Source organism: Lactuca virosa, chromosome 9 (genome assembly GCF_052849685.1).
Source record: "Lactuca virosa cultivar CGN04683 chromosome 9, Lactuca_virosa_CGN04683_v6, whole genome shotgun sequence".
Lineage (NCBI taxonomy): Eukaryota > Viridiplantae > Streptophyta > Magnoliopsida > Asterales > Asteraceae > Lactuca > Lactuca virosa.
In genome coordinates this window covers 190,853,100-190,873,788 of record NC_136434.1, presented here as the reverse complement: position 1 = coordinate 190,873,788, position 20,689 = coordinate 190,853,100, and the positions used below count along the sequence as shown (strand labels likewise).

The 20,689-nt window shown below is 36.3% G+C and overlaps 1 protein-coding gene across 1 annotated transcript; it reads right to left on the bottom strand.

Annotated features, from left to right (window-relative positions):
- Positions 1-1,875: 1,875 nt before the first annotated feature.
- Positions 1,876-2,821, bottom strand: LOC145140128 (uncharacterized). Its single transcript, XM_079073722.1, has 2 exons — positions 2,610-2,821; positions 1,876-2,491 (listed from the first exon to the last, which is right to left on the bottom strand). The coding sequence occupies exons 1-2, from the start codon at positions 2,819-2,821 to the stop codon at positions 1,876-1,878; spliced, it is 828 nt and encodes a 275-aa protein (XP_078929848.1).
- Between the last annotated feature and the right edge of the window lie 17,868 nt (positions 2,822-20,689).

Sequence of the window (20,689 nt, the reverse complement as noted above, 5' to 3'; positions counted from 1 at the left end):
GTTTTGAATAAAAATTGAGTCCAAAAAGCATTTTATATATGATTCGATTCTATGGGTTTATTACTGTTCATTATGCTTGATTAGCCCACAATTCATTTTGTGAACCAATTTTCGAATCTTTACTATTCACAAATCAATTTTTAGCCCAAACTTGTTTTCGATCCAATATATTGAAATTGTGAGCCCAATGATTCGTACAATTCAGTCGATAGTTAATATTTGTTTAGACGTCGTTCGTCATACGCATTCCAAGTTGTACCTGATGTTCGCATTGCTTTTTGTTTCCAGTTCTTGAGTTTCGTTTTCATCTCATCGTTATCAATAATCGTTTGATGTTAATTGTTAATCTGAAACTGGGATTCGATTTCATATGATTTGGTATATGATGAAATCGATTTTATTCAAGTCATGGCTTAGAAATCGAAAATTGATTCTTTGATTTTAAAGATTTTGACCAAGAACACTTGAATAAGATGAAGAACAGTTGGTTAAACACGTTTTTTATTAAAAATTTGGTAAAAAAATCATCAATTTGATGTTTATTGATATTTGACTTCGAAAAGTAAAACCCAGAAAAAATCAAACTCGATTTCTATGAGTTGATTCGATGAAGTGAATGTTGAAATTGGAAGATACAGGTTGTATCTGGGCTATGGATGTCGAAATCAAGGTTGATTTGAGGTCTAATTTCGAAATTGCTTGGGTTGAAGTTCATTATGTCAAAGATAGTTGGGATGCTTTTGTTCAATTCTTGATTTTCTATTTCGAAATTGGATGTTTTATGGACCACAATGATGTCGAATGAAGAAAATTAGTGTTGAGAAGAGTAGATTTCGATTTGTGATGTCAATTTTTGCTTGGAATCAGTTTTTGGTAACGAATGATGTTAACTGTGTGGAATGAGAATGGATGTCGATGTTCGATGGTCAACAGAAAGTGTGTGTTTGATGTGACAGAGTCTCTTGAATTCGACATGGGTTTGGGACTCACTGTGTTTGGGTTGATATTGATGGATGGGTCGAATGGTTGTAAGCTCGTGATTCGAAATGTGTAAACTTGAAGATTTCGATGTTGATGGTCATAACGAGATGTCTAGGGTCATTTAATTTCAAAGGATTGATCGATTCAATGTCGAGGGTCCTTAGGCCGGAGGGAGTGGTGTCACCGAAACCGCACTCACTCCACCGCCACATAAGCGGCACGTCATTTTTTTACCACACAAGTGTGGTTTCTTGCCACACCAAGGGAGTGGTGCCACACTTTTATTTTCTTTTCTTTTTTGTTTTTATTAGCTATTTTAATTAAAACTTCCTTTTTAATAAAAAAACATAATTTTTCATTACTTGAAAATTAAAAAAAACATATTACATTGAAAATTCAAAAAAACATTACATTGCATTACACAAAAAAAAAAACAACAACAACAACAACAAAAAACACAAACATGACATTAAAATAATACTAAGAACTTTAAAAAACACAAATAAAATAACTAAAGCAAACTACATAAAGTCGTTCTCCGAGAACTCGTCTTCGGAGTCATCCGGTGGATCCAAATTAAGGTTAATGTTTTGAACCCCGTAAATGTGTTCCACCAAGTCATTGCGAAGATTGTGAAATGTTTCGGTGCAACGTATCTCTGCTCTCCTGTTCATATACTCTTTGCCACCAATTTCTATTGGTTGTGTCTCTGGTATGGTTTCTTCCTAGTCAAACGCACATATCGCTCTTCCTTCGTCTTCAATAATCATGTTATGCAATATGAGACATGTATACATGATTTCTTGAAGTTTTTCCTCGCCTAAATGAACTGCTGGTTTTTTCAATATGAACCACCGTTTCTTCAGAGCTCCAAAAGGACGCTCAACATCCTTCCTAGCTCTTTCTTGAGCTCTCTTGAATTTTTTTTCGTATAGAACCATGTGGACACGTAAACGATTTAACAAACACAGCATACTCAGGATAGATTTCATCGATCAGATAATAACCATACTTATATGGCGTTCCACGCACTTCAAAAGAAGAATCTGGTGCGGATCCATCGTATATGTTGTTAAATATAGGTGAACGATTAAGAACGTTGATGTCGTTAATCGAACCAGGAGAACCAAAAAAAGCATGCCAAATCCATAGATCTTGTGACGCAACTGCTTCAAGTATGACCGTTGGGTGACCATGATCACATCGGGTAAATTGCCCATGATATGACGTAGGGCAATTTTCCCATGCCCAATGGAGACAATCTAAGCTTCCTAGCATTCCAGGAAACCCATGCACACTAGCATGATGAGCTTGCAATTGCAAGATGTCATTACGTGTAGCCTTACGTAAATATTTTGGACCATAAAACTGAATCACAGTTTGGCAGAAAAAGTGGAGACTGTCTCGTGCGATCCTAGCAGACATCCTAAAACTTTCGTCTAACACATCAGGCGGAATGTCATATGCTAACTGACGAAGTGCGGCCGTGCATTTTTGTAAGGGAGTGAAACTGGGTGTACCTCTAGCATCGTAGCGTTGTTGAAAAAAAACTGCACTCCCTCGTTACATCTTCAACTATACGTTCGTATAAACCTTTGAACATTCTAAAGCGCCTACGAAAATAATACCATTGATAAGTGGCATTCTCTTGAAAATAGTCTTGTACCAAACGTCGGTTGGCTTCTTCACGATTTCTGAAAATATATCTTCGTGTTCTCCGTTGAGAACTTGCAGTTGCGTTATTGCATAAAGCATCGTATGTTTGTTCCGCCATTTGAGCACACGCAACAGCGGCATCAAAAATAGTCTGAAATTCTTCAGAAGATGAAGAAGATGACATTTTTTAGAGAGATTGGTATTTTTTTTTAAGTTGAGAGAGAAAGGTTTGTATTGTGTGAAAAAATAATGAAGTGTTTGTATGTATATAGGAAAGAAAGGCAAAAAGGAAAAAAAAAAAAAAAATATATATATATATATATATATATATATATATATATATATATATTGCAAAGATCGTTCAACGGTCAAAACACTCAACAACCACTCACGATTCGCGATATTCTCCAGCCGTAGTGCGGCCAGAACCACACAAAACCACAGTCTGGGGGCGGTGTGTGCGGCTGAGGTGGCACAAACCACGGCCACACCCTCCAGCCTTACACGAACTCGATGTTGAGGATCCTTTGCGGAGCATCGATGTCGAGGATCTAACTCAATTTCGAAGTCAATATGTAGTTCCTATTCCAATGGTACAAGTGAATTGGGAAGAAAACAAACAATTTCGAATTACACCGCTGGAATTTCAACGAAGTGGCAAAAATTACCCAACTTCGAAATGGGAGTAAAAATGATGTTATAACTTGAATTTTTGTTTCAAATCCTTGGAGTTTGTGCGAAATGACAGAATTAACCCAACTTCGACATTCGGTTGGAAATTCTGAGAAATGGGATTATTTTTGAAACAGGCTCGTGCATTTAATGTGAATTGACACTTTATGCCCAGTTTCGCACTCGGGGAAGAGTTTCGCATCTTAGACTGTTTTGGGCGCACCGGGTCACAACAGCATTTCATAATTGACAATTTCTACCCAAATTTGTTAAATATTGTCAAAGGCAGTCCGTGAACGAATTCGAAAATTGAGATTTTTTTTTTGGATTTTCCGGATTTATGCAAAACGTTCATGTCATGTGTTAAGGGGGGATTTGGATAGAAAAATTCGGAATTTGAGCGCTTTCTCATTCATTTTTGGTTTTATAATCATGTTTCGATTATAAAAAGGGGGAGAGATTTAAATATGGGAATTCGAAGGTTGAATTTTTCATATTACGCTGACTTGAAGATCGAAGTGACCTTGAGCAACGAAGTTTATGAAGTGATTTGGGGTGTGCTTTTATGCTCAAAATTGGGTAATTTTGTAGATATTTGGATACTCCTAATTGCCTTTTGATGCTCGGTTTGTACGGTCTCACACTCTAGAACCCGTATTGGAAAGTCATTGAAGATTTGAAGATTTGAAGTTCATTTTTACATGTGTCACGCTTAAGGATTGGTTCGTGGAGTTGCTCGATTTTGGAAGATTTGAAGCGGCTCATCCATTCCTAACTTTGAGGGGGAGAATGTTTGGGTGCAAAGTTATCCATGTATGACTTTGTAATGGTTTGAATCATGTAGACCCACTTGCGTGTGGTAGAGTAGCCTTGTGACATGAGAGAGAGAGAGAGAGAGAGACATGTGAACACTTCTATATAAGGTGGTTCCATACCACTTGTAGAGGTGTGCTTGAGAGATGTAGTTCATAGTGACGAGTGAGTGAGATATTTATGAAGTTCTAGATCTAGTACCGTTTTGTACTCATTCCTATGATCGAATACATCTTTTATCAGCCAAATCACCGTGTTCTTAGTGTTCTTTAATTCCACATGCCAAATCAAATGCTCATAATTCACATTAGAAATAGACTCATACCGGTTGAAAGATATTGAAGGATTCGGAAGGGACTCAGGGAGTCAGAAGGGACTCAGAGAGTCGGAAGGGACTCAGGGGTGAAATATATTCATTACAGCTTTAGGTTGATATTTATGTATGATATGTATGCATGTATGATATATATATATATATATATATATATATATATATATATATATATATATATATATATATATATATATGTATGATGTGTATGTATGGTATGTGGTTTTTTGGGGGACTTACTAAGCTTTGTGCTTACGGTTTATATTTAAATGTTTTTCAGGTACTTATGATTAAAAAGGGAAGGGCCCGACATGATCGCATCACATCCACCAGTATTTTACATTTTATGATTTTGGGATTGTATTCTGATAATTATTTTTCTACTTGGACATGCCTTTGATTGTTTGAAAGGAAAGAATCATTGTTTTGGTTGACTTAAAAACAAAAAAATTTACTTAGTATTTATGGGATGTTACATTTTTTTCTTTTCTTTTTTAATTGGTCAAATGTCACAAAAGAGAAGAATAGAGGTGTGGTAAGGGCTTGTGGTGCGGTAAGGGGCTCGATTGCGGTAAGGGGGGTCAGAGTTGTGTTCGACGCACACTGCGACGCCAAAATCAGCAACCACTGTGTGTTGTAGAGGGTATACCAGATGGCCTAACAAAATTATTCCACATAGAACAATTACACAAGAAACTAAAACCACAAAAACCATCCTTGTCATACTATAAATTTAAGGACAATATATACAAAATTGAAAAATCATATAGACCATTTATGTAATTTTATCTTATTTTTATTTTGGTTGCTATATTTTCTCATCCTCTATCCAAACTTTTTGTTAAAGACATATCATGATCACTTTAACATTTACTTTTTTTAGGTGTCATTATCTGAGAGTTTTAGCCTAGCGGTATCATGTGTTGTCTTCCTTCTTTAAGGTTAAGGATTCAAGTCACGTGGTGGACAATAGGTGATATTAGGTGTTAGTTTATGAATAAATTAGATTTGTCGGTTCAAAAAAATACCAATTATTGATTACAGGTTATACCCAATCTTGTTTTAAGCCCTAATGGAAATTTTATATCTTTGTCATCACACTTTCAAAAATCAATTTATATCATTGACTTCGCTACCATCAAAATCGAATTAACCATACAAAATAACATGTGTTTTCCCATCGTGACCAAAACGGAAAAATGATGATAGTTGTTTACCCAATTTTTGTTTTAACCTTAAGTTAAACATTGCATTTCTTTAACCCATAAACTATTAAATTATGTATCCGTCAACATATACTTTTAGTATTAGTAACCCAAATTTTGTTTTAACCTTAAGTTAAACATTGCATTTCTTTAACCCATAATTTATTTGCAATTGTCCTATTCTTTTTTAATTTCAATATCTTAAATATTTTCTCAAAACATACTTGAAAAAACTCTTATTATAACTTAAGTTAAAAAGATAATGTGAGATAAACAATGTAACAAAAAAATTAACAGAAGTTTTAATTCAAAATACTAAATATGAAATACTTTCTTTAAACTAATCATAACATTACTTTTCTTAAAACAAAAATTAAAATATAAAGCAGGAGACTTAAAGGTCATAAACATTCTTGACGAGCGTGATGTAGTCAGGCTGAATCTCGAATATTCCTGAAAAATATTAATAAACAGCGGGTAAGCATAAAGCTTTGTGATCATACACATTATTTCTACCATTATACAGATCACTTACCCACACATAACATTCATATCACATAAGACATAAAGACATGAACATTACTATCACATAACGTTGGTACCAACCATAACCTTGTTCCCATTATCGGAACTTTCCCCCTTACTCCCCAATACAAAGATAAGAGATAAAAGTGCAACTTGTCTCACTTGAGAACAAACTACATTCTGTCATTTCTTTTTCACTTTATCGGATTAGAGTATCCGTGAACGGTAACATAGAACAAGTAATGTCTACATAATAGGAGACTTAGTGTAACTCACCTCTCTTGATAACTTGGAACACTCTACTAGAAGGAGGTAGATGGAACTCCTCCTTTCTGAAAACCTATATAATAATCATAACATTACTTAACTTGTGCTTTATTCCTTGAGAAAACCTTACATCAAAACAATCCTCTTATCTTTTTCTTTTCTTTTTTTCTACCCAACATCTCTCTTAATATGTTGTCTCTCTCGTCGTCTCTTTGAGGATCTTTTCCACCATTCTTCCTCCAAAAACTCCAGAAATGTTGGCTTACTTATGAAGTACGAAATAGGCTATGGTGATTTCGAAATCTTAGCCTAAGTCCATTGTTTCACTCATTTTATAACCTGTAGATTCTGAATTCAAAAATCAAATATTTTCCTTCCTTTTTGCCTCTCTTTTTCACTCATACTCATTCAAGGCATTATAAGGGAGATTACATACCTTGAAGGTGCTATAATGGAAATCAATACTTTGTCTCTTCCTTCCTTCTTCCTCCTATTCCTGTTGCCTTCTTTCTTCCCATTCTTTCCTCTTTCTCTCTCTCTCTCTCTCTCTCTCTCTCTCTCTCTCTCTCTCTTGATTCTCTTATTTTTTTTGCACATACAAAATAACACACACATATACTAGGGGAAATAGGTTACGTACAAAGGGTTTCAAGGGAGGAAAGGGTTGATTGTTTGGCTGATCTTGGGCTGCAAATAAATAAATCATGTCATTTACATGGGCTAATCCCATAAATTAAACTTTTGGCCCCTTAATATTCCCATAATGACCATAATAGTTGCTTGAATCAAAAGTGTAAGAACACAAAATTTAGAGAGATTTGAGTATTACTTAAATATTAACTAAAGGGGAAAATGGTCACTTAAAGGAATTTGGTAAGTTCATGAAGTTGTGACTTCATGAAAATGGCCAAGATGAGTTTAAGTCACCAAGATGAGATTAGATGAGTAAGTTCAATAAAAAGAATGCATGAGAAGATGCATTTTGGCCAAAAGGGTAAAATGGTTATGTTTATGCTTTTCGGGCCAAGTTTGTGACTTAATAGATTAATACCCATATTAGTTCAATGAGAAATGACTTAATAGAATTGTAGAGTAAGTTTCCATCTTAACATGGATATAAATATCATATAAAATGAGTTAGAAACAAAGAAGTTATGCGCATTAGAAGTTGGGAAAAGTTGTCCCCAAAGCCGGAATGGAATCAGTAATGCACTTTGCTGATCTCCAGGTACCGTGGCATGGTAAGTAGCTCGCCACAGTACGATGACGTAAGTAATCTTCCATTGGCTGAAGTCTAATGGTCACCACGGTGCGGTTATGCAATCACAACAGTTTTAAACCTATTATAGCCTTATTTCGACCCAAAAACACCCCAAATCAAGGGAGAGTTGCAAGGAGGAAATTTTGAGGCTAAGAAGGGGCTTGGAAAAGCTATAGAATGAGCATAATAAGGATTAACATCTTATACTCTTGAGGTAAATATTTCCCCTTTGATTTAGCTTTGAGCTTTAAATGGTGAAATTTGCTAGATTAGTTAGAATGGTTGAATTAATCAACCATTAGCTTGTTTTTGATGTTATTAATATTGTTTAGGAGCATTGAACAAGCTCTATATGTTATTTCCAAGGTGAAATCTATAAATAAGAAGTTAGGGTTTGAAACCCTAAGTAGTGGTAATGTTGAATTGATGCATTAGAGATTAAAATGTGATGAATTAGGTAGTATGGGATTCGCAGTTCATTGTTTGGATTGAATTTAGAAGTAGAAAAATGAAATGTTAGAATTATGATCAATTATGTGTAATTTAACATAAGAAAATAGATAAGCTCTTAATAGGCTAAGACAAGTTTTAAGAAACTTGAAATGTTGTATTAATAGGCCTTGAGAATGAGGATGAGCCAAGATGCATCAATTAAAGATTTGGAGCCAAGTGGTAGTTAGTCAGCACTAACTAACAAGGTGATTTATAATTGTATCTCTATCTCTATGTCATATAACTATATATATATATATATTTATATATATATATATATATAGTTATATGCATGTATGTTTTATGCTTATGAGATATATGTTTAAAGTCATGTATCAGAGCATGTACATATATATAGAGTATGTATGAGGTTATGCTTAGAAACATGCATCTGAGCATTTAAGTATACCTAGAGTAAGTATGGTCAGAGATGACAAAGATATTTTTTAAATACCTAAGAGATGTATAAAGAAATGAAATATGACTATATCTAGCAAAATCAAATAAAAGAGTATGTGAGCATGTGTAGATGCTAATGTTATTATGAGTAATACATGTAATATGTAGATGAGAAAAGAATAGGATTATATGCCTTATAACCCTATGTATGGATGTATGTATAAACACTATTGATATTGTGTAGAATACCTATATGTCAATAGACATAGATGGAGATTAAGTACTTAATGAGTTAAGTACTATATGAATAGTAGAGTGTCTTTGATGAGATAAAGAGACAGAATGTCTATGGGACAACTTTTATGTGATGAGTCACATAAAAGATTAGAGATGTGTAGAAAGATGATTCCTTCGCGAATAAGATAGAGGTTCCTTCATAGACAAAAACATGATTCCTTCGAGAATGAGATAGAGGTTCCTTCGGGGACAAGAGCATGATTCTTTCGGGAATGAGATATAGGTTCCTTCGAGGACAAGAGTATGATTCCTTCGCGAATGAGATGATGATTCCTTAAGGAACACAGATAAATGATTCTTGTAGGAATAAGAATGTGTATGGTTAGATAAAAGGTAGAGAAAGGTTCCATGAGTGGAACACGGCAAGAGAGTCCGTTTAAGAACTTAAATGTAATCCATGAGGGATTATGTGACATCCCCAATTTCACGGCCAGAAAAGACCGATTTGTTTATGCTTTGTTTTTAAAATCAGAGTAATCTTTTAAAGAAAACAGTTGCGGAATTTGTTCCCAAAACAAAAATATGATAAGAATTTATCAAAGCATTCCTTTAAAGAAATGTATTTTCATTATATAACAAAATCTCAGGATGTCATGTTCAATACAGACCAAAATCATAAACAGAACAAAATAGACCTTACAACAGTTATTCATAACTAATGGCCTATAATCCAAAATCTCTCGTTATGTCAGCCAACTTATGCTCTCGTGCCATAACCTGTAATATAAAGAAAATTGAGAGGGTCGGGCTTGGGAGCCTGGTGAGCATATAGGGTTTTCAACCCACAATAATATAATTATTATATTTAATTATCAAACAATCAATCCAATTACCCACCCCCATTATCTTCCTTTATTTCATAAAGATTTACCCTAAGAACCGATTACCCTTCTCCCATTCATTCCTAAGAATTGCCCTAAGGAATTGGCACAAAGTCTAGTGCTGTCATGGTTCTTAGATCACCTCTGGTGAACACGCAGTTCAAAATAATTAATGAACACCTAGTTCAAGAACACTCATTGAACACACTCCGTTCAATAATACCTAATGAACACCTAGTTCAAAAACACCTAATGAACACTTAGTTCAAATATCCCTGGTGAACACATAGTTCAAAACATCTAGTGAACACTTAGTTCAAATATCCCTGGTGAACACATAGTTCAAAACATCTAGTGAACACTTAGTTCAAATATCCCTGGTGAACTCAATCACCTAAGGAACACAGAGTACGAAAGCTCTTAGTTCAAACAAGGTGATAATAATGTATATCTCGATCCTGCAAAACCACTAATATTATTAACACATATAAATCATATTTCTAAAACAATCTATCCCATCCCGTCGATCCCCACATACTGACCCTATACAATGATCTTACGAGATCTAGCCTAAGGAATCGATATGAACAACAACTGACGAAGCTGCTTCGGAAATTCCCTGGCAGCAAACGAGGATCAATAAAGACATCAAATGAGGGGAATGGAATAAGTTTCACCAGGAACCTTCGTTCGTAAAAGAAAGAACCACAAGACAACTAAGTCAGGGGTAGTTATCTAGATAACAATGTCAAGGCGTGGTCCGACTATCATGAGGTATTATACCCCCAGACTCTCCCTATCCAGCATCTAACTTTGCCTAGCAGTGGCCTGAATACATGAGGTATTTCACCCCCAGACGCACCCTATCCAGCAATATAACACCAGACATACCTAGCAGTGGTCTATTACCGACACACTTTATTAGGCAGTCTACGAAATTCCCTTAATTACTTCGTTTAAGAAAACGCTGACATATGAAGCTCGGTCGATCACTTCATAAAAGAAACGCTGACTCCAAATCTCTCTCAAAATAAAAGTATGTGGAAATACTACTAGAGTACTCCCGTACGCTCCCGTAACCGACACACAAAATTGTCAAAAAATACTTTGTACATGATAGTACTTCTGGCACATTATAGTACTCTGGTATGCGAAAGACTCGTACCCGAGAACATAATAGTACCATGGAACAAGCAGCACCCAAGACACAGAGCTTTGAAAAGGACTTCGTACATAAAATGTACTTCTGTACGTAGGACGTACTCCACCGATCATCAATCTCACCCCACACGTACTCTTAATAAGAGACTACCCAAAGTCCAATCTTAATTGAACTAAACGTCCCTATTTTAAGTCTTAACCCATCACTAGGCAACCCTACAATGCATATAATCAATTTTTGATACTATCTCCGTTTAGGCAACGCCAACTAGTGTATACTTAACACAAGGTTTTAAGTAATAATATCATATATACACATCTTAACACATATTGAACCATATCTGATTCGCACGTTGTATATCATCAAATATATCTAACATGTATTTCGGACAATAACAAATACTTCACATACATATGTATATTTCATACTTTAATCAATACTCGTATTAAAATCACGTTCCTAAAAGGGACTATACACATGATACCTTATAACGTAGTTCAAAAATACATAATCCGTACTCCCGGATCTTAAATTTGCCTCATTACCTAATCCATATTCCCGGATCTAAAACTAACCTCTTGATCTGATCCATACTCTCGGTTCTAAAACTAACCTCTTGATCTGATCCATACATCCAGATCTAAAACAAGTTTATCTCTTTATCCTTTTATCTCATGGTCCAACCCATCTTTTATCACCTACCAACAACCTCATCTACCTATGTTCTACCCAACATATTTGTAGATACGAAATACATATACAGTTTAACTCATTAAAACTTATATAATTTATCCATTCCACAATCATCTCAAATAAACAACAATATATTATACACATAGCACGTATTTTATAGCAAATACTTAATATTTATGTGTTAGAAGAAAGTGACTACACACTCACCTGATCAGAAGATGATCGGGCAGCACTACGGCTTGTAGAAGTAGTATTCTTCGGTGAAACTGTGATCTCTTCACACACCGGACTTCTCGCGGGCAGAGCTTCGGCTCGGAAACTCTTTTCTTCTCGGGATCTTCGGGCTTCGGAACTTGCTTCGGGTCTCGGGGTTGATACTGGGGCTTCGGGGGTACTTCTTTGCATGTAAATCGAGGTAATATGGGTGAGAGAAGGGTGAATTAGCAACCTTGGCCGGCTGCCCCTTCAAATCTATTTATAGGGCAAAATTTTCATTTTCCACGTCGTGGACAGTGTTTCCACGTCATGGGCTTGAACGTCATTGCATGCGTCATCGTCCACTTGCTCTGTCAGGCGTCAGAAGCCATGCCACGTCGTGACCACTGTTTCCACGTCGTGGTCTCTGACAGCTTTGGGGTTTCGCGCCCCGAACTTCAGAAATTCATAACTTTCGCATATGAACTCCGTTTTCGACGTTCTTTATATCGACGCGTAGGTAAAAACAAGATCTACAACTTTTATTTAGACTTTGTAGGCTAATTTTGAATTTATTATTAATATATTGATAATATACTATTTTTAGTAGGCCGGGACAGGAAAACTCCGTTAGAAATTCATAACTCCTTCATCTGACGTCCGTTTTCGACTGTCTTTCCACCGTTGGACTACTATCGATGAGATCTTCGATTCTCGTTTAGATTGTTTCGGCTAAATATCGCTCGATCTCATATTCGAACTTCGGGCTGTACACTGCTAAGCCGAAACTTCGAAAAATCATAACTTCCTCATACGAAGTCAGATTTGGACGTTCTTTTTATGCACACTCTCGGTTTAACGTATTCTACGACTTTCATTTAGATCGCTAAGGCCAAATATTGCTCTAACGTAAATTCACTATTTACGTCTCGTTGTGTCGTACCAGTTCTATCGCGAAACTTCGACAGGTCATAACTTCTTCGTTATAACTCGGATTTCGGCGTTCTTTATATGTACGGAATCCTTGTAACATATACTACAACTTAGTTAATATTATTCATCCTAAATAATCTTCTATCAAAAAGTCATTTTTGACGCTTATCGTCTCTAAATTGACTAGCCCGGATCTACGGGTGTTACAATTATCTCCCCCTTAGGATGATTACGTCCCGGAATCATCAACGAAAATAGGACTTGTATAATGATTACATACGCTATCTCTTCATCCTAGGTAATAACCTTAACTTTTATGTTTCCTCAAAAGAGTATTTAACTCTACGGCTTTCTTGACCGCAGACGATGCCCAATCCTGCATCTGCTTATCGTACTATGTTGTACTTTCAATCGTAACCTTCAAGTTACCAAATAAGTCCTTATTGTGGACTCCTTCTTCTTAGGATAAATACTTTCCTTTATCTATTGTAACAGACCGATGGGTCGTGCTCTACTGACCTCTCATCGCACGATGCGACGCTTAGACTCGGTCTTTTTAAAGTTAAATTCCAGAATGGAATATACCCTCCTTCATATTCTAATGTGATATAATCACATTTCAGCATGTAGCATTTCTACCTGCAAACTTTTTTCAACAACGAGCGCGATACTATCGATCGCATTAATTTCAACCTTCTGACTTAAGTCAGATGTTACATCTAACTTGGTCCTCTAGACCACGTAACATACTCATCGCACTTGAACTCGAATTTATATGACCACTAGGGTCAGAATAACAACCATCTCATTAATCATTACCGAAACAAGGGTAATGACATACTCGAATAAAACGGAATCAATCACCAGCTTCTTGGTAACCTTGTGACTTTCCCTGATCCAAGTGTGAGTCCTGTGCTTCCGGTAGTATATGCATCTACTACCTCACACCTACTCATACTCGTCCCAAGTATTGTCTCGCAGTCCCCAAGTCCTAAAATCACAAAACAATTTAACACATACGAATGTGTCCAAATAATCATAAACAATTTCCCTATACTCTACTAGGAATTCTTCATTGCGTATCTTCAATCATCAATTCTACTTCAACTCGATTGGTGATGGAAATGCCAGGTGATGAGACAAAATCAAGAATTACACCAAGCTCTCCATCATCCTGCCAATCGAAGGTGTACTTCAGACGTACTGTACTCCTCTAAACGTATTGTTATTTCATAAGACATACTCTAAAGGCAAGATACCACTCTTACGATATCTTCTGATAGGTGTCATCCACTATCATAAGCCTTCTTCATTTCCTCCATTTACTCAATTTCTCTACGAGTCTTCACCATGACCCTTTGTGAACCCAAGCAGACATTCGGTGTACCAAGCGAGAATTTAAGATAAGAAAGCTTTAATTACGATAAACGTATAAATCTCCTTATCACCCCGAAACGTTTACATGCTAGTTCTAATATCGTAGTCATACGCTTAGAATCCTAAACACATAAGGTTTCCAGATCCGGTCGGCAACAGACCATAGATCCGAATAAATAATAGCATCAATATAGCTATCACACAAAACATTTAGCACATAAAAGCATTTTAGGCATCATTCCTAAAATAAACTAGTGCTTGTGTCAATTTAGGTGTACTACCTAACATATTTTAGACACACTCCTCACAATCATTACTTAGCATTCTAAGTTTAAGTCTAGAAATTTCCTACAAATTCCTACTTCGCTTAAACTAATGCTCTGATACCAACTGTGACATCCCCAATTTCACGGCCAGAAAAGACCGATTTGTTTATGCTTTGTTTTTAAAATCAAAGTAATCTTTTAAAGAAAACAGTTGCGGAATTTGTTCCCAAAACAAAAATATGATAAGAATTTATCAAAGCATTCCTTTAAAGAAATGTATTTTCATTATATAACAAAATCTCAGGATGTCATGTTCAATACAGACCAAAAGCATAAACAGAACAAAATAGACCTTACAACAGTTATTCATAACTACTGGCCTATAATCCAAAATCTCTCGTTATGTCAGCCAACTTATGCTCTCGTGCCATAACCTGTAATATAAAAAAAAAACTGAGAGGGTCAGGCTTGGGAGCCTGGTGAGCATATAGGGTTTTCAACCCACAATAATATAATTATTATATTTAATTATCAAACAATCAATCCAATTACCCACCCCCATTATCTTCCTTTATTTCATAAAGATTTACCCTAAGAACCGATTACCCTTCTCCCATTCTTTCCTAAGAATTGCCCTAAGGAATTGGCACAAAGTCTAGTGCTGCCATGGTTCTTAGATCACCTCTGGTGAACACGCAGTTCAAAATAATTAATGAACACCTAGTTCAAGAACACTCATTGAACACACTCCGTTCAATAATACCTAATGAACACCTAGTTCAAAAACACCTAATGAACACTTAGTTCAAATATCCCTGGTGAACACATAGTTCAAAACATCTAGTGAACACTTAGTTCAAATATCCCTGGTGAACACATAGTTCAAAACATCTAGTGAACACTTAGTTCAAATATCCCTGGTGAACTCAATCACCTAAGGAACACAGAGTACGAAAGCTCTTAGTTCAAACAAGGTGATAATAATGTATATCTCGATCCTGCAAAACCACTAATATTATTAACACATATAAATCATATTTCTAAAACAATCTATCCCATCCCATCGATCCCCACATACTGACCCTATACAATGATCTTACGAGATCTAGCCTAAGGAATCGATATGAACAACAACTGACGAAGCTGCTTCGGAAATTCCCTGGCAGCAAACGAGGATCAATAAAGACATCAAATGAGGGGAATGGAATAAGTTTCACCACGAACCTTCGTTCGTAAAGGAAAGAACCACAAGACAACTAAGTCAGGGGTAGTTATCTAGATAACAATGCCTAGGCGTGGTCCGACTATTATGAGGTATTATACCCCCAGACTCTCCCTATCCAGCATCTAACTTTGCCTAGCAGTGGCCTGAATACATGAGGTATTTCACCCCCAGACGCACCCTATCCAGCAATATAACACCAGACATACCTAGCAGTGGTCTATTACCGATACACTTTATTAGGCAGTCTACGAAATTCCCTTAATTACTTCGTGAAAGAAAACGCTAACATATGAAGCTCGGTCGATCACTTCATAAAAGAAACGCTGACTCCAAAGCTCTCTCAAAATAAAAGTATGGGGAAATACTACTAGAGTACTCCCGTACGCTCCCGTAACCGACACACAAAATTGTCAAAAAAGACTTGGTACATGATAGTACTTCTGGCACATTATAGTACTCTGGTATGCGAAAGACTCGTACCCGAGAACATAATAGTACCATGGAACAAGCAGCACCCAAGACACAGAGCTTTGAAAAGGACTTCGTACATAAAATGTACTTCTATACGTAGGACGTACTCCACCGATCATCAATCTCACCCCACACGTACTCTTAATATGAGACTACCCAAAGTCCAATCTTAATTGAACTAAACGTCCCTATTTTAAGTCTTAACCCATCACTAGGCAACCCTACAATGCATATAATCAATTTTTGATACTATCTCCGTTTAGGCAACGCCAACTAGTGTATACTTAACACAAGGTTTTAAGTAATAATATCATATATACACATCTTAACACATATTGAACCATATCTGATTCGCACGTTGTATATCATCAAATATATCTAACATGTATTTCGGACAATAACAAATACTTCACATACATATGTATATTTCATACTTTAATCAATACTCGTATTAAAATCACGTTCCTAAAAGGGACTATACACATGATACCTTATAACGTAGTTCAAAAATACATAATCCGTACTCCCGGATCTTAAATTTGCCTCATTACCTAATCCATATTCCCAGATCTAAAACTAACCTCTTGATCTGATCCATACTCTCGGATCTAAAACTAACCTCTTGATCTGATCCATACATCCAGATCTAAAACAAGTTTATCTCTTTATCCTTTTATCTCATGGTCCAACCCATCTTTTATCACCTACCAACAACCTCATCTACCTATATTCTACCCAACATATTTGTAGATACGAAATACATATACAGTTTAACTCATTAAAACTTATATAATTTATCCATTCCACAATCATCTCAAATAAACAACAATATATTATACACATAGCACGTATTTTATAGCAAATACTTAATATTTATGTGTTAGAAGAAAGTGACTACACACTCACCTGATCAGAAGATGGTCGGGCAGCACTACGGCTTGTAGAAGTAGTATTCTTCGGTGAAACTGTGATCTCTTCACACACCGGACTTCTCGCGGGCAGAGCTTCGGCTCGGAAACTCTTTTCTTCTCGGGATCTTCGGGCTTCGGAACTTGCTTCGGGTCTTGGGGTTGATACTGGGGCTTCGGGGGTACTTCTTTGCATGTAAATCGAGGTAATATGGGTGAGAGAAGGGTGAATTAGCAACCTTGGCCGGCTGCCCCTTCAAATCTATTTATAGGGCAAATTTTTCATTTTCCACGTCGTGGACAGTGTTTCCACATCGTGGGCTTGAACGTCATTGCATGCGTCATCGTCCACTTGCTCTGTCAGGCTCCAGAAGGCGTCAGAAGCCATGCCACGTCGTGACCACTGTTTCCACGTCGTGGTCTCTGACAGCTTTGGGGTTTCGCGCCCCGAACTTCAGAAATTCATAACTTTCGCATATGAACTCCGTTTTCGACGTTCTTTATATCGACGCGTAGGTAAAAACAAGATCTACAACTTTTATTTAGACTTTGTAGGCTAATTTTGAATTTATTTTTAATATATTGATAATATACTATTTTTAGTAGGCCGGGACAGGAAAACTTCGTTAGAAATTCATAACTCCTTCATCTGACGTCTGTTTTCGACTGTCTTTCCACCGTTGGACTACTATCGATCAGATCTTCAATTCTCGTTTAGATTGTTTCGGCTAAATATCGCTCGATCTCATATTCGAACTTCGGGCTGTACACTGCTAAGCCGAAACTTCGAAAAATCATAACTTCGTCATACGAAGTCAGATTTGGACGTTCTTTTTATGCACGCTCTCGGTTTAACGTATTCTAAAACTTTCCTTTAGATCGCTAAGGCCAAATATTGATCTAACGTAAATTCACTATTTACGTCTCGCTGTGTCGTACCGGTTCTGTCGCGAAACTTCGACAGGTCATAACTTCTTCGTTATAACTCGGATTTCGGCGTTCTTTATATGTACGGAATCCTTGTAACATATACTACAACTTAGTTAATATTATTCATCCTAAATAATATTCTATCAAAAAGTCATTTTTGACGCTTATCGTCTCTAAATTGACTAGCCCGGATGTACGGGTGTTACAGATTAAGAGTAAGGAATTTGTGAGGGATTCAAGAGAGGAATAACGATTAAGGATCGTGAGAAAAGGGAATAAGTCTGGGTGAGTTTACCCATCAATGTGATGGTACGTTGTTTCCCTTAGAAGGTAGATGAAATTAGAGTATGAGATGTGACCATTGGGTCTAGTTGAAAGTAGAATGTTGAGGCATGAGTATGTGAGGATAGAGGGATAAAGAGTAAGAAGATCATGAGACAAGCAAGCTAGAGATAAAGAATGTAAGAAAGAGCATGCATAGAGTATGTGAAGATAACAAAAAGATAAGGAAGGCAAGATAAATTTTAGAGTATGAGAAGAGCCTAAGAAGTGGCTACGAAAGAGTGTGAGATTAGCATATAAGAGTAGAGTATAGAATGAGCAGAGGAAGAAAAGATGAGAAAGATTGAGAATTAGCAGTGTATGTTATTGGATGAAGAGTAGATAAACATGAAAACATAATAGAATATAACTCACCAGACATTGTTGTCTAATGTTGTAGAGATGTTTCATGTTTTTCAGGTTAAGGTAGCAGTCGGTGTATCTGAAGAAGATAGGAGCACAAGGAGTTAGAATAGAAGAAGTAGTTTTATTTATTTGTATTTTCCTTGTTTATTTAATATATTAGATTTTATTGTAAACGTGTGATTTAAGATGGGATGTAGAGTGTTTATATTTTAATAGAATCTTGCACTTGTTAGAAAAACTCTGATAATTCCCTAGTTAATTAGTTAATTTGCAATAATGGTTGTGAATGGTGGCATAGTGATCTCATTACTTCTTAAGGCATCAACTCCTACTTGATCAATCGAGCTAACTCTATAGACATTGATGACTTTTCTTTTGTCATCTTCCAACCATTGGGTGATTAGAGTCTTGATGATTCTAAGAAAAGATCCAACTTCAACAATATGCCTTGTTGGAATAAAAGGTCATTCGCTGATGACTTCCAACATATTGTAGTCCATAGTTTTAAGAACCATGAGTGTCTTTCTAAGACACATTGTAAAGTTTTTTCATCAAAAGAATGGCATTTGTTGGAGGAATTTGATTGAAACATACTTGATAGGCATGATTGCATTGATCTTGAGAGAAACATGATTACAAATATAGCAGATCTTTTAGTAAATGATCTAAAAATTGTTTTGATACCAGTTGTTTGTCAGTCACTTTTGCAATCACATATCATGGATACAAAGAGAATAATGAAACATGCCTCGATTGTTTGGCAAACAATTTGAATCCTGTGACAACCCGAACCTTTTTCAGTCAACGAAAGTCAAATCCCGTTAAATAAAATTTTGGATTTTATTTATTTTGCCAATTCTGTCAAACTTGTAAGGGTTGAAAACAACTTAGATTATATAAATTAAATTTATATAAGTGTCGGGACTAAAATCGAGCGAAAAATCAAGTTTTTCATCGAAAATCAGCCAAGTCTCGTGCATTCCGGTGTTTAAGGCCGCAAACATGTTCACGGCCGTATACCGTTCACAGCCTGGGGACCCCACCTCCGACCGTGATATATATATATATATATATATATATATATATATATATATATATATATATATATATATATATATATATATATATATATATATATATATATATATATATATATATACCCTCATTTCTACTCTTCTGGCCGAAAACACTACTTTCTCTCTCTAAAACCATCAACCGAAAACTCAAGTTTTCTCTTCATCTATCACCCAATCCACGTTGGATCTTGTTTTGGAGCATCAAACATTCATCATTTCATCAAATCAAACATTCTTCATTCTTGAGTTCACGGCCGTAAACCTTCAAATCTTCATATATCACCACGAACAGGTCGTAAACCATTCAAGAACCGTAAACCATTCAAGGGCCGAATTCAGTTGTAACACCCATAAAATTCAAGCCAATTTAAAACTTTTTAAAACATTTAAAAACCATTAAGTTATTACAGTTTACTTTCAAAATAATTTAAACATCAGAGTATCCCCGGAATCAATCATGAAAATGTAAGGAGGTGCACGATCACGCCTTCGCCTTCCCGCGATCATCAGAATACCTGAAACAATAATCGATAAATGTAAGCTCGAAGGCTTAGTGAGTTACCCCCAAAATACCAACGCCATACAGATATAACCATATCATATAAATATATAAGCAAACAGCATGCATAATGAGCCATCAGTCTGACTAGACCGAATCCCAGTCCTCAGTCTATCTGGACCGCTCTCCGAGCCCTCGGCACGTCTGGACCGCCCTCCTCAGGGCCTTCAGCCTATCCGGACCGCTCGCTGGGCCTTCGGCCTGACTAGATTTGCCCGGCCCGGGCCTGCAGTCTACCCGGTCCGCCCAGGCAGTCTTGGCCTACTGCACACAGCAGGACCTGCCTCAACCCTTTCCCCAAACCATCAAACATGTGCACATATATATAAACAATTAAACATGCAGATCTAACAGATCACTAATCATGGCAACCATCCTATAACCAGGATACCGATCTAACCGATCTCTAGCATAGCAACCATCCTAAACCAGGATGAAACCTAACATAGCAACCATCCTAAACCAGGATGAATTCTAGCATAGCAAT